Source organism: Apostichopus japonicus, chromosome 11 (assembly GCF_037975245.1).
Source record: "Apostichopus japonicus isolate 1M-3 chromosome 11, ASM3797524v1, whole genome shotgun sequence".
In the NCBI taxonomy this organism is placed as follows: Eukaryota; Metazoa; Echinodermata; class Holothuroidea; order Aspidochirotida; family Stichopodidae; genus Apostichopus; species Apostichopus japonicus.
The window spans coordinates 25,372,715-25,386,679 of record NC_092571.1 but is presented as its reverse complement, the minus strand read 5'-3'; the positions used below and the strand labels follow the sequence as shown (position 1 = coordinate 25,386,679).

Here is a 13,965-nt window from a genome sequence, read left to right as displayed (position 1 = left end):
ACATACGTTAAAATGGAAATCAGTAATTTGGACCATCACTGATCAATCCCTACCCAGAGTCACTCTGTTTCACACCATTAGCATAAAGTTAAGCAAATAGTTCTCATTATGAAATGGTCATCTTCCTGCTAGTCTTGCATGATTTCCATAAAATGTGCATTCTCCCTGCCAAAGTTCCCTTCTTTCATGGACCTTCACATATCGTAATGCTTGATTCTCCACATCTCTGCTAAAGTTTCACTTCCTTTGAACATAACATTATGGCTGCAAAATGAAAGTTGAGTCCTTTTCTCTTTCAGGAACTGATAAATGTTCAGGGAAAAAATATGTCTTTAATTTTTGGGCCGTCTTTGTGTTGTGGAGAACAATGCAGATATGTAAAATGTTATTCCAATATGATGGAGGTATAAGATTGTGTATGAAAAATAGCCAACAAAATGTAGCCTGGGTAGGTCATAGCTGAGTATATACAAAACCAGCTTCCCGGTCTCATGAATGTTTTGATAACTATCATTGTTCCTTCCCCAGGTCTTGATCCAGCCAAACAGAAACATTTGTCTGTGTCAAAAAAAATAGCCATCATAGGAACAGTGGTGTTTGTTAAAGCTGACTATTAATAAAAAAAAAAAAAAAACTTCCAGGTCTCATGGATGTCATGAATTTTTTCATAAAAGTATGTCCTGTTTCCTGTATTATGAGAATTTACAGCCAAGACGAAACCGAAACATTGGGTCGCTGATGCATGAAACCACCATCATACAAAAATCTTGGTCTTTCATAACTTGAGTATTAAAAAGAAAAACCTCCTGGGTCTCACGGACGTAAATTTTGACGATCGAAGTTACTCCCGTTTCCTCCTCTCCGGGGGTTGATCGAGAAAGGGGCCATTTTGTGAGCAAATGCTGCCACCACGGAACCGAAACGTAGGACAGCTGGGGAAAAAGGAAAGACAAAAATAAAACATGACACATTACCAGGATAGAAGAACATATCACAAAATGATTCATCAAAAAGTAAAGAGAAGTCATTGAAAGTGCAAACTGCGCAAACAATTTTTTCCTGTATAGGTCAAGTACCGCAATCTGCTAGATCAAGCTGAAAAGTGCAAGAAATGGTCAGTCAGAACAGTTCATTTGGCTTCACAGAGATTGATCAATATCCCGGTACATCCTGGTGTACTTTTGGAGCTACAATTTTCAAGGTGAAACCCTATTTATTGTTTTTATCATAGTTTTCTATACCAGCATCTAAACAATGTGAATCATATTAAATGACTACTTCAAAACAATTCAGCCTTTGCTTTCTCGTCAGACGCAGGTAAAACTACTTTCGCTGAAAGATACATTCAACACTAGATCTCATGAAAATGTTTACTCTGAAATGATCGAGGGAAGGGCCGGACGTTTTATTCTCTCTTTTTGATTCGGTTCTTTTGAGTCATTTGAGATACGTGTCACTCGTGGGCATCAAAATTCTGACACCAGGAAGTCTGTCACAAACGTGTGTTTCTAATAGTCGTTGTTCACTACTTTTCTCTTTATACTAAATCAACGATGCTTGCTTAGGCCGATAACGTAAGACGGGGGTGAAAATCGGGCGAAAAAGGAAAACTATAAACAAGAAAAAAAAACAGACAAACATCTGTAAAAACACAAAATAAGGAAGCAAAATATGAATATTGTAATTGCTTGCCAAAAAGTAAATATACACAAAAATAGTGTTGACATAGATCTATTGGTACGATGCACTTTGTTGTGTACTTTTCAAGGTGAACATACCAGCCTCTAATATTTCACGTTGTTATGCTTTCATGTACTGTTACTAAAATGTCATATACATGAAATATTGTTATTGTGGGTATATTTTTGCCACAGTGTGTAGTGGTTCACTCTATATTCGAGGGCCTATCAAGGGTGGGAAAGATTATAATCTTCAAGCCGATGCGATGCTAACGATACACCAGCGAATGCCGTATTTGTAATTGAATCGCAAATACATTTTGAAGTAGAAAAATGGAATTAAAATTTTTCGGGCAATAAAAATGGAACAAAACAGTTTTGCCAATGTATTTTTAGGACAAATGACACTTGTTTGCTTCAAGTTCACTTTTGGTGCAAAATTTGACGACTTCAAATAAGGTTATTTCTGAAACGTACAATATGTACGGTGGGCACTGAAATGTAAATCTTTCACCAGGAAACTTACAGAGCAGTTCTCTTTCGATGACCGGTCAAAAAATTAAATTGTTTACCCCCAGGACTATCCTTATAATCAGGTTTTAAAGCTAAACTTTGAATACAACATCATACTGTGATTCTGCTCATACGGTTACCAATTGATCAAATGACTTGACATCAAGTAGTTTATTTTTGCCTATATGGAGGGATGTTCATGGGAACTTCTGGATGACTGTCACACAGAGATTATCATGCAAACAAGATTAAATCCGGGCTGATTTTCCGAATAGAATCATCATCGATAATATCAGAATACATCGTTAACCTCATTCTACGACCGTTGTGAAAAGTTTGAAAATCAGGGTTTTGCTGGTTTGTAACCTACTTTACCTAATGAATGGTATAAACAATATATTGGCATAGGAAGCTTTCAAAAAAGAGGGGAAGGTGGAGGGCGGGGGAAGGATACAGGAAACAAGCGGTGGAGTTTGAGGTCTTCCATCAGAAGAAATTTAGTTTTGTTGATACTATGGTGGACCTGATGTGACACTGAAAAATTTGACTATTTTAGAAGAAGTGGGTTTTAAATTGTTTCTTGCCAATTTAATAGGTCATTAGTAACTGGCCCCAAATTTAAGCCAAAAGTACATTTTCTAGACCCTCTGCTCCTCTAACCCATTCCCAGAGAAGGAGGAATGCTTAAGCAGAAAATGAAAAGCCTCAGTATGGATGACTACTCTGTAGAGTACTGGCTGTGATACCACAGTACTTGTTGAAATTGGAGCATATGTGTGACCATTTCCTGATTTTCTAGCACATTTGGGCGGAGCCAGGGGAGGGGGAATAATACTGATGACCTTTAAACTACAAAAGTATTATTATAAAGGGATCCTAAGTTGCAAAAATCAAAACACTGAATCTTGTGTATGATATTATGATAAGTACACAATATGTATGAATATTAAGTATCATAGTCATAATAATATTAATGACCTTCCACCATACATGAGAAAACTGTATTTCAATTTGTCAAGTTAAGCTTTACCAAAATGCGAAAAGGAGAAAAAAAACAAACAAAATATCAAAAACAAAAACTTTTATTTATCGGAGGCATGCTGGAGGGTGTCTTAGTTTTTACCAATGGGGCTCTCCAGTTGAGGGCGCTGTCATGCCGGTCGTTACATGCTCGACCTTTACTGCTTACAAATCCAGCGAATCAAAGTTCCACGATAGAGTGACAGCCCGGTGCCCACTAGCTAGCAACCTCGCCATATGTAATTGCATAAGAACACGCTGGGTGATTGACTAGTTAAGGATTCCACTCGAGCAGTTTGGCCGAACGCAAAAAGTTGATTTAGAAAACACAGGCCAAGGTGCTTAAAACTGTGTTGAAACTTCACAAATATGTTTAAAAAAATACCATCTTCTTACATAATTACGAACCAAATTTGAATATATCGTGAGTGATCGACTCACAGTACCGTTATGATCTGCTAGTCAGAAATTGCAGCTGGTCAAGTTTTGTGGAACTAGATAGGACCGACATGACCGCGCCCTCTGTTGATTTGGGCCAGGCTGGAGAGTGCTCATTATGGGTAATATTTGGTGTGTTTGGTATCGTTGCTAAGCAACATTCAAACGGATACTCTTAGTAATATGATCAAGATACGGTATACCTTTCTGGTCACGGTACACGATATGCATATTCATAGAAAATGGTTAACGTTTTGGCCAAGACTGTCTTCCTTTGGCACCAGATGTCCTACGAGAGGAAATGAGAAAATGAGAAGGTAGAAAAAGAAAAGATTTAATATGATTCTAAAATCACAATCGCACAACAAAAATATGAATATGAAAAAGCGTGACTACAAAATATGCAACCACTTACATGGAAGATTCTTCTATTGTATGAGTACAATATATAATAATCATAATTTAGATTTATTAAGCACAGACTTATTCATCCATCTCAAGGCGGATCACAATATTACCCCGGTCAACGATAACCTGCCAAAACATAGAGACAATCCTTCCACATGGCAGCAGCTAAACAGCGCCCAACTGACAATATATATATCTCACAGGTCACCTGTTTATTCACCTGGGTGGAGAGAGGCAATGGAGATAAAATTCCTTGTGGTGTTTGGTCCATTATTATGGAATATAATGTAGCCTTAAAATTCTGTTCAGAGTGGGATCAGATGAATTTTTTACAGTTATCAAATACAAACAATAAATATTTCAGCCATCATTTTGTATGTCTTTCCATTTGTATCGTTTTAAAAGATATTTTCACAGACACTAATTTTATTGCGAGCATGTTTTCGCCCTTTAAGAAATATAACAAAAAAGGTGAAATCAATGAATCTATCAATCAATGAATCTATCAATCAATCAATCAATCAATATAATTTAGCACTGCATTAGTTCTCAGCATAGACTTGGAGTTGCTGGGAGTGAACGATGAGCTCATAGAGAACATCATGACGTTTAAGATATTGACAAATAATAATAATAATAATGCATCCCGATTCGTACTAGCCTCTCATGTGCTACAACTACAAGTGAACCGGCACAGTTAGAAAAAAAAAATATGACATTATTAATAGCCTGCATGAAGAGAGAATGAAAAATGATTTAAAAGTCACATGTTGAATTCCCATCATTTTTAATATAAATTAAGATCACTGACTGTCCCAGATATGATTGGTTTAACATGTTGTTACCTAGCAACAGACTGCAACATGAATCACTACCACGAATAAAAAGTCACTTGAGTGACTGACACCACTACACATTTTAATCTGTCAATTTAAAAGCTCCGTAAAATTGAGATTGAGAGAAATCTTACGGAATGTGGTCAGCCGATCATTAAGAACCATCCTTGAAATCTTGATATATATATTTTTTCCACTCTCTCTCTCTCCTGATAATAATGACTAAAAGCAGTGTTCAATGACCCAGCACTCTTTTAAACTGTGCGAATACACGGAGAGGCCTTGTATACATTTGAAAGGGAAATCTGAACTAAACTAAAGCATACACGCATCTTGTACAGTATCTGATCAATGGCAGTCAAGGACTTGCTGGATGTATGCTTTTGTAATTCTGCCCTGACGGCTTGACTAACCACTGCAGAATTCAACTTAACAATTTACTGTCCAATGAAATGCAAATTTATATATATATATATAAATATATATATATATATATATGTATATATATATATATATTTCCAATGGCAAAGAGTTATCTAGAAGAGTGAAAAAGATTCCAGCCTCCAATGTCTGGGATTCGAACCTGTGCCTCCCATTCTATATGCGGTCGCCCTTACCCGCTTGTGGTCCCCCAGTTACCACCTGGCCTATGGACACTACAGAGGTAATGTCCAGAGCCAGCTCCAAACCATGAGTTTAAAGGAGGTCGTCATTCCACTGTATGTGGCTTGCCACATATATACATCTACTGTACATCATACACATACACATAAACATCATATATATCTATATATATATATCTATATATATATCTATATCTATATATAGATATATATATATCTATATATATATATATATATATATATCTATATATATATATATATATATATATATATATATATATATATATATATATATATATATATATGGAACCCAGTTCATCAGAGACATATTCACCTTACTCCAGAGATCAATCATTAATTAATTAATTCTCTCTTTTATGGACAGATTTAACACACCCACACATATAGTGTACTTGATCTGTTTAACTAACCACCATCAGTCTATCATTCAAAGCCTATATAGTACAGTATGTGTATGAAAGTAACATAGTTCAGTTGCAATGCTCTGTAATAATAAAGGTCTTCTCTACCCTCAAAAAAGTTGAAATCTTAAAATAGATCCATGTGTTGTGCATTTATAGGCCTTTTCTGTTAAACAGGCTGTTCTGCAGTGGTAGGTGTACGTACTGAATCTTTACGGAACTAATTTAAATGGCAAATCTGTGTATTAACCATTCTAGCTGCAGTTAAGTTAATGTCACATATGTGATAGTAATGGAGAGAGGTGGGGGAGAAGGGTTGGGGTTGCTATATAGGGATGGGGTGGCTGAATGAGACACAACTAGAGCTACAGAGAATGAGCCATATATATATACATATATATATATATATATATATATATATATATATTTACACCTCATATAAGCACATTATTGGACATACCTTTCCTTTGTCTTTTAACAAACTATTCCAACCCCTGTTGCAATGTGCGGTCATCTGTGCTTATAAATTGGTCAAGTTTACTCGGACTGAAATTGTTGGCCTGAATTTTGATGGATCTTCCACTTATTCCAGAACATAGATGCAGTTCTTGTACGATTGTTTATAAAAGGAGACTCGTAGGGGACACAAACCTGAACCATCATCTGATATAACAGAGTTCTCTTTGAAGAACAACTCCCTCATGAGGCTAAGAATAATCTTGCTCCCTTTGAAAGATATCTTAAGCTTAAAAGTGGTGTCTGGGATCGAGTGGTCGTTATTTATTTGTTTTTTGTTGACATCTGTGACGTCATAGTGTCACTAGGATTCGAACCCATTTTTGTTTCACTTTGTTTTTCTGTTTGTATAATTTTCAAGGAAGAATGTTAACAGTGTTAATAATTTGACACTCAAAAACCATTGCTGTCACCATAGGTCATGTTAACAGCTTGAACATGTTTGAATCATCATTTGCAAAACCCATCTCCACTACAGATAAAAAAAAACACTTTAATACATAAAGAAAAGCACCCCCCCCCAAAAAAAAATTAAACACATGTGATACTCAAAGATGTCATAATTAGGCTTGATCAAGTCTTCAGGCTTGTATGAGACGTGACAGTTAACACTGTGATATCTCACGAAAAGGACCAAAACCTATTTTCTTAGCAATTTGGGGAAATTGTTCGTAATTAACAGGTACAGCTTAGAAACGGACCTATAGAAATATGTTTGGCTTTGTGTGTCCTTTGACATGAGAATGCAAAATGTCTTTACATGAGACAGTTACATGAGACAGTAGATGCAAGACTGTCTATCATATTGTTGACATCAATGTGAATATATAGCAATTAAGATTCCTTCAATAGTGCACACCTACATGAAAAGGCATATGATGAATGTCCCCAAAAGTGTTTTAATATGACGACTCAGGTTTCATAGAAATTAAATAGAGCCCTAATAATTGACTTACCCTGATGTAATTTTAATAGTAATGTATATACACATGAGCAATATATAGGTTTCATATACTCACAAAGTGATTATACAGCTCATTGACTTTCTTATTACATAAAGTAATTAGCAAAGGTTTTGTCATCATTAAGAGTTCAAACTGGTCAGCCTTCGCTTGGTTTATACCCAGGAAAAAAACGGTGATTTTCTGGGTATCATGTTATCTACGAAGTAGTGACCAAAGCTATCTTCCTTATCTTACTCCTCAAGCTCTATTGTGAAAGTTTATTCCTGCTGCAGCTCCTTCATTAGTTAAGATTAAGGGAATTTGCATATGCTGACTTTTCAGACATGAATTCCCCATGGTATTTAAATTTTGTTTATAAACTTTCATGAAATGTTCACAACTTTTTATCAGCACTATAAAACTAAGCCAAATGAATGTTATCATCCTTTCACTTTCAAAATTAACTTACTGATTAGTGGAAAATGGGTTGCCTGTAATTCCTATTGAAATGATATCTTTATCTTTATTCGGTTACAATTTTTTGGTTTTAGGAAAATATTCGTTTGAAATAGAAGGATAAAAAAAAAAAAAAAAAAAAAAAAAAAATTGAAGCTTATATTTCTCAAGATATCTATATGTAGACTTTGTAGCTTACTTTTAGTAATTATTCTCTTAAGCTGGATGATTTGGCCTTGGGAGGCCCATTAAAAGATTGGGTGGCATGCTAATTGACACTATTACTAAAGCCTGACTTTCTCATTTGGGTGAGATAATTATAAAGATGAAAATTGCCAATTGCATTCAGGTTAACCTATTATAATCACTAATTATGCAGAAATGAAATGGAACTTTGCATATTAAACTGCTAATTTATGCTAATCGATTCCAATTGTACTCACTGATGTAATAATAACATGTCAAAAGATCTCAATTATAAATTTAGGATTTTGGGGAATCTTATTACATATCATTTCTTTGAGTGCAATAACTTCCGTCTTCTTAAACAAGTTTGTCTCCTTTTTTTCTCTTGTTTCTTTCCAAGACTTATAGTTCAGTTCGGTGAGAGGTCACGACCCTGAATTTGACAAAGACCTTGAAGGTGAACAAAATTAGGAGAAAAGGCGGCAGTTACCCGAGTAACTTGTGTCCTCATGTGACATCCACCTTACACGATTATACTGTACGATTTAGCTGTATTTTTTTTTGGTGCATTGTAGCTGTGGGTACGTATCTACTTTTTGTAAATTTGGTATTCGCTATCTGTGAATCCTGTATATGTATATGTATGTATTTTAGATCCTCCTGCAAGCAGGAACTCGCGTAGAAGTCTCATTGGCTTATCAAAGCTGCAAGCTAACCGAAGTCAGTCTCTAACATTCATATTTAACGTCCATGATTATGAATTGTCAATTGTCAACAACTCTGTAACTGGACGACATACATTAATCTTGGAGTGACTCAAACTCGGCGTTAACCACTGAGCTAACACTCCTTGTAGTATACAAACAGGTAAACAAACAAGGTAAGTATACAAACAAGGTAACTTAAAAAAAAAAATTGTTGGTACCTTTTTGGTTTTGAGAGCTGTGGGCAAAGACAAGAGCCAACAGTGTAATTGTAATACCGTAACAGTGACTCTATTGCGTATTAACTGTAAGATTGTGTAGCATAAATTTGGGAGAAACTAATTGTAAATTTGAAAGAATTAAGAAGCTGTCTTTCAGATAAGGCAGAGTTGGGTTGTAAATGCAATCAACCTACATCTCTGATGAATATGTTAAAAATCCCATTTATAGAAAATCAATGTGTGTAAATTATCATCTCTTATGGGGTTTATTTCAACAACTGTGGGAACACAATTTTGTGCATGTCACAGATATTTATAACTTTCTTAAAGCACAGCATGAATATAAGAGTTTACACATCACGTACAAGCGAAAAGCACATTCCCTATATATACATTCCCTATTCATACATATGTTGTTATCGAGAGTATATGTAATATAAATAACTGTTGGTGACATAGATTATTTTGAATTTTTCTAGTATTTCTATGGTTTAACTAAATGATACTGGACAAAACGTTTGTCTGTTTGTGAAAAAAAAAAATATATACTCCAGCTTCCCTACCTAACGATATAATCTTTTGTAATACTGATAGGACTAATTTTGAGTTTATCTCTGTACATATAAATATTAACAATTGCTCAAGAAAATGTCACATACATGTGAAAATTGTGAATATAAAAAAAAATCCTTTTTCTAATATCATTAATGTTGTATCTTTTTTGAAACGTTCCAACTTTTCTGTCGACAGATTTTTCTGAAGTAAATCAAAATGATTACTAACATTACATGTTTGTATGTTTCCAATGATAATAAAACAATTAATAGACACCTTCCCTACCTCGTCGTCGATATAAAAACATACTTTTGTTACTGAGAATCAAGGAAACGGGCTGTTATTTTGAACCCTGTACAGTATCTTGTTACACGAACAACTAACATTTACTTAACGAGTGAGTCTTCTATCAGCTGCATGTTACATTTATGAAATAGAGAATATTTGTCCTACATCCGTCGAGCCATACATATTCATCACTACTCTTGGGGATCTCGAACGACTAATACGATTGAGATAACGAGCAAATTTAGCGGCAATAATTTACTTGTTGCATGAAGTTTCTACATCTGTTTCACAAAATGATCTATTAACAGCATTCTAAAACGTGAACACTGCATGCTCGCATTAAGACCGATGCTTGCATGATCGCCTTCTAGCACGCGACCGGACGAATATATCCGAAAAAGATTTCGTTTTTTCTTTTCATTTTTTCTTTTAAAATCTGCTAGGTAATTTTTGTGGATCTTGAAGTGTGGATGGAATTGAATCTTATCTTCAAGGAGGTTGAATGGCTTCTCGAGATAACCATCTTGTGTGTCGATTGCGCAAAGAAAAAAAGAAAAAAAATATAACAGATGCAAATTCTGCAATAATATGAATGCTTAATAGTATACTTTCTATGAAATGCTTAATAGTATACTTTACCACAAGAAAAAAAAACACCCACTCAAGGAAGGATGGGATTGTACCTGTGATTCTGAGCCGCATTTAATCAGAATAAAAGATGATACCTTCTAGTGCAATTGTAGCTACGATAACAGGTGTATGATGACAGGCCATCGACCTGTAACGTACCTAACTGACAGCTCAATATACCTGTCAATGTTGGTGTCCTTGAAATAAATACCTTTATATATATATATATATAACAAACTGGAAGTCGTCTCACTGTTCAGGATTTTACAACTCATTACCATTTCAATGGTTTCCATGGCTTTTATTGTAAATCAAAGGTGTAGTTTTAGGCAGAAATCTAGCTTTGCCATGCCATAATTCATGATAAAAAAAAATAAGAAAAAGTTCAGTGCCTACTTAAAGTAATGAGTTTTTAATTAGTGCAATTTCAGTTTCGAGATACATGTTCTGTTTTAAATTATGCCTTTAATTTCTGGAATGCTCCTTTAAAGCTTACTTGATAAATGTATAGTCTACTCCCCAGGGTGGGGCCTGGTAATGTTAAAGGGTGTGAAGACTCGTGCAAAAAGAAACGTCTTATGCCGGTAATTTGACCTAGTTTCGAATGAGGTGTAACAGAAGTGTTAAACACCACCATCGATCCCAGAAAATACACACACAGCTTTCTAGTGTAATTAGACACTAGTGTACAGCCAGTATATGCAGCTGCGGTCAATACCCACAGCACAGTGTATAAACGATACAGCTATGGACATCTCAGGTCCAGCTAAAGATAACAATTAAGGTATCATGTTTCATTACTGTCTGCATTTTGTAGGACACAAACAAAAACGTCACTTGCAAGCAACAGAAAATTAACTTTTTCAGATGGCCGCACGCGGTTTGGGTCTTCAATGCCTGTAAGTTATTACTGAACGATACTTGATGAAAACTTTCTTTCAACTTTGGTATCTAACGACAGCATTCTTGGATAACTTTCAACAACATTCTCCTTGAAAATCTAGCTGAAGTCTTTAATATAAAATATTCTTCAATCTATTGAGTTTTGTCTTGCATCTGACGAACTGATCAAATGGTCTTTATGATTTCATAATTCTTATAAGTTCAATTAAACTGGTGAGCTTCAGATGTTTAAATTAAAGGGTGATTTCTCAAAAGTAATTATAGGTGGTATATACTGTACAAATACAACTTGGACTTATAAAGCAATCAGTGCTCTTTTACTGGTCTTTAATTAATTTTGTTCCTTAAAAGTCATCTTCTCATTTTATGAATGGAAGGGACTATTCTTCCAGGACCTCCTTTACTTTCTGGCCAGAAATTACTTCAAACTATTCACTTTCTTAGTGTTCAAAGCCAGTTCCATTGTTAATTATTACAATGAAATCTGTAAACTTTCCATTTTTTCTGTCTGTGAAAGTTGGAACACATCTTGAAACTTGAACTGGTCCGCTATTGTTAAACGAACTGTGACTCACATCACTAAAATTGTCAAAAGTGACAATAAACAAGTCTGTAAAGTGCCAGTCACCAACTTGACTCAAGGCAGACAAATTACTTTTAAATGATTCCACTTAAAACCTTAAAAAATTGAATCGACTGGTTACAAGTCTCAGCAAACCTCCACCCAAAACAAGAGCAGCCGGTGATTAGTATATACAGTATCTCTGTCTATCAATGCATACACACTGTAAATGCCTCTGCCTATGTAAATCCTGTAATGTATATTTCACATTAATTCAGTAATTTTAATTAGATTATCAACCAATCAGCAACTTTTCTCTTAAAAGTTTCATAAAACCTGAGAGCTATCTGTCTAATCTGCTCTAATTTTATCCCCTTCCGCCTTTTCTTTTGTAACATGCATGTGCTACTTCTCAGACTAATATCTATATCTATATCATATTTAATTGACTGTACAGATATAAAGGTTATAGACCCTGATTGTGGGTAAATGCCCGCCCTGTCTATTAGGTTAAATGTCTTGGATATAAACGTACATGTATCTATATAGTGAATCCAACACACAATCTGTATTGTAACTATATGAAACTGACTCACACACACACACAAAAAAAAAAAAACCGAAAAAAAAAAGTAGATTATGGATAATGAAATACTTCACGACAACATCATGTAGTTAACCTGATTTTTTAATTAGCTCACAGTCCTTGACCTCATTTCAGAGTATCTAATCATAAACAAGCAGCTCCCATGATGCGATGTTGACAGACACAGTTTTATACCCTGCAGTGAATAGATGGCATTAACACAGTATTGTCCAACTACACAATAAGAGGGCATAATTATTTGTGAATTACTCTTTTAATCTGTAAATATGACCGTATCTATGCAGCTATCTATGAGATATGGATTCCATATATGTATAATACAATTGTAAAATCCAGTAAAAAAAAAATTCAAAGATCAAATCTGTAGGAAACTGATGGATATGTTCATGATGACATAAAAAAAATATATCTAAAGAAAAACTGTGGTAAACTGGGGACACTGAAGTTAGTTACCTGAGAAAAGGCCGAAAATTAAATTGATACTAGCATGCATGCATGTTAATGTACATAAATATAATTTGTATTATTACAGTGGGATCTTTCATTTGAACTGATTTCCCTACCTGGGATTACCTGAAACACTTGTAACACTATATATAAAGACATTCCTGATGTTATTAGTGTTACAGTAGGCCTACGTTGTGTCTTGAGCATTAATTGTTCACATTTTGAGAACGGGACACAGGATCTTGTTTTCCCTTTACCTGAGTTGGTAAGACTGATCCCAAATGGGATTCCAAAATTTGATGGGCCTTGTGGATCAAGATTCTCCCTTTTGGGGAGATCCTGATTGTGCAGGGGGTGGGGGAAGGGGGTTAGAATATTCAAAGTGTTGTTATATATACGTGCTGAAAATGATGTCATCGTTATGCCGTGTTAACAGGACCACTAGTTTAGATTCAGCATCTCCAGTACAGAAAATAAAACATTTCAATAATTAAATTAATCATAAAATATTAAAATCAAATTGAAAAACACGAAGGGCTCAATTATGTCTTATTTAGACATAGAAACTCAAGCTATTCTTCACAGCCTTGTGTATAGTGTTACTTAGGAACCATTTAAACCTATGCAACATTCATATCTGCCAATTGGAGTGCGATTTTTTGTCACTGTTTGAGCCGATCGAAAGCATGGAAGTACATTAAAGTGCGTGAAGACTCGCGCAAAAAGAAATGTCTAATGCCGGTAATCTGACCTAGTTTCGAATGAGGTGTAACAGAAGTGTTAGACACCACCATCGATCCCAGAAAATACACACACAGCTTGCTACCGTCGGTAATTAGACACTAGTGTACAGTCAGTACATACAACTGCGGTCAATACCCACAGCACAGTGTACAAACGATACAGCGATGGACATCTCAGGTCCAGCTAAAGATAACAAGGTATCAGGTTTCATTACTGTCTGCATTTTGTAGCGACACGAACAAAACGTCATTTGCAAGCAACAA

General features: G+C 35.1%; 1 protein-coding gene across 3 annotated transcripts in view; it reads right to left on the bottom strand.

Annotated features, from left to right (window-relative positions):
• Window positions 1-596: 596 nt before the first annotated feature.
• LOC139975759 (exosome complex component 10-like) overlaps window positions 597-13,965 on the bottom strand; it is a 106,109-nt gene continuing 92,740 nt past the window's right edge. For all 3 annotated transcript variants that reach the window (XM_071983914.1, XM_071983915.1, XM_071983916.1), the window contains exons 22-23: window positions 3,854-3,939; window positions 597-932 (exon numbers count right to left, since the gene is read on the bottom strand). In XM_071983914.1, the coding sequence (XP_071840015.1) occupies window positions 3,897-3,939 (43 nt within the window). In that variant the 3' untranslated portion in view covers window positions 597-932; window positions 3,854-3,896. The remainder of the gene's footprint in view (window positions 933-3,853; window positions 3,940-13,965) is intronic.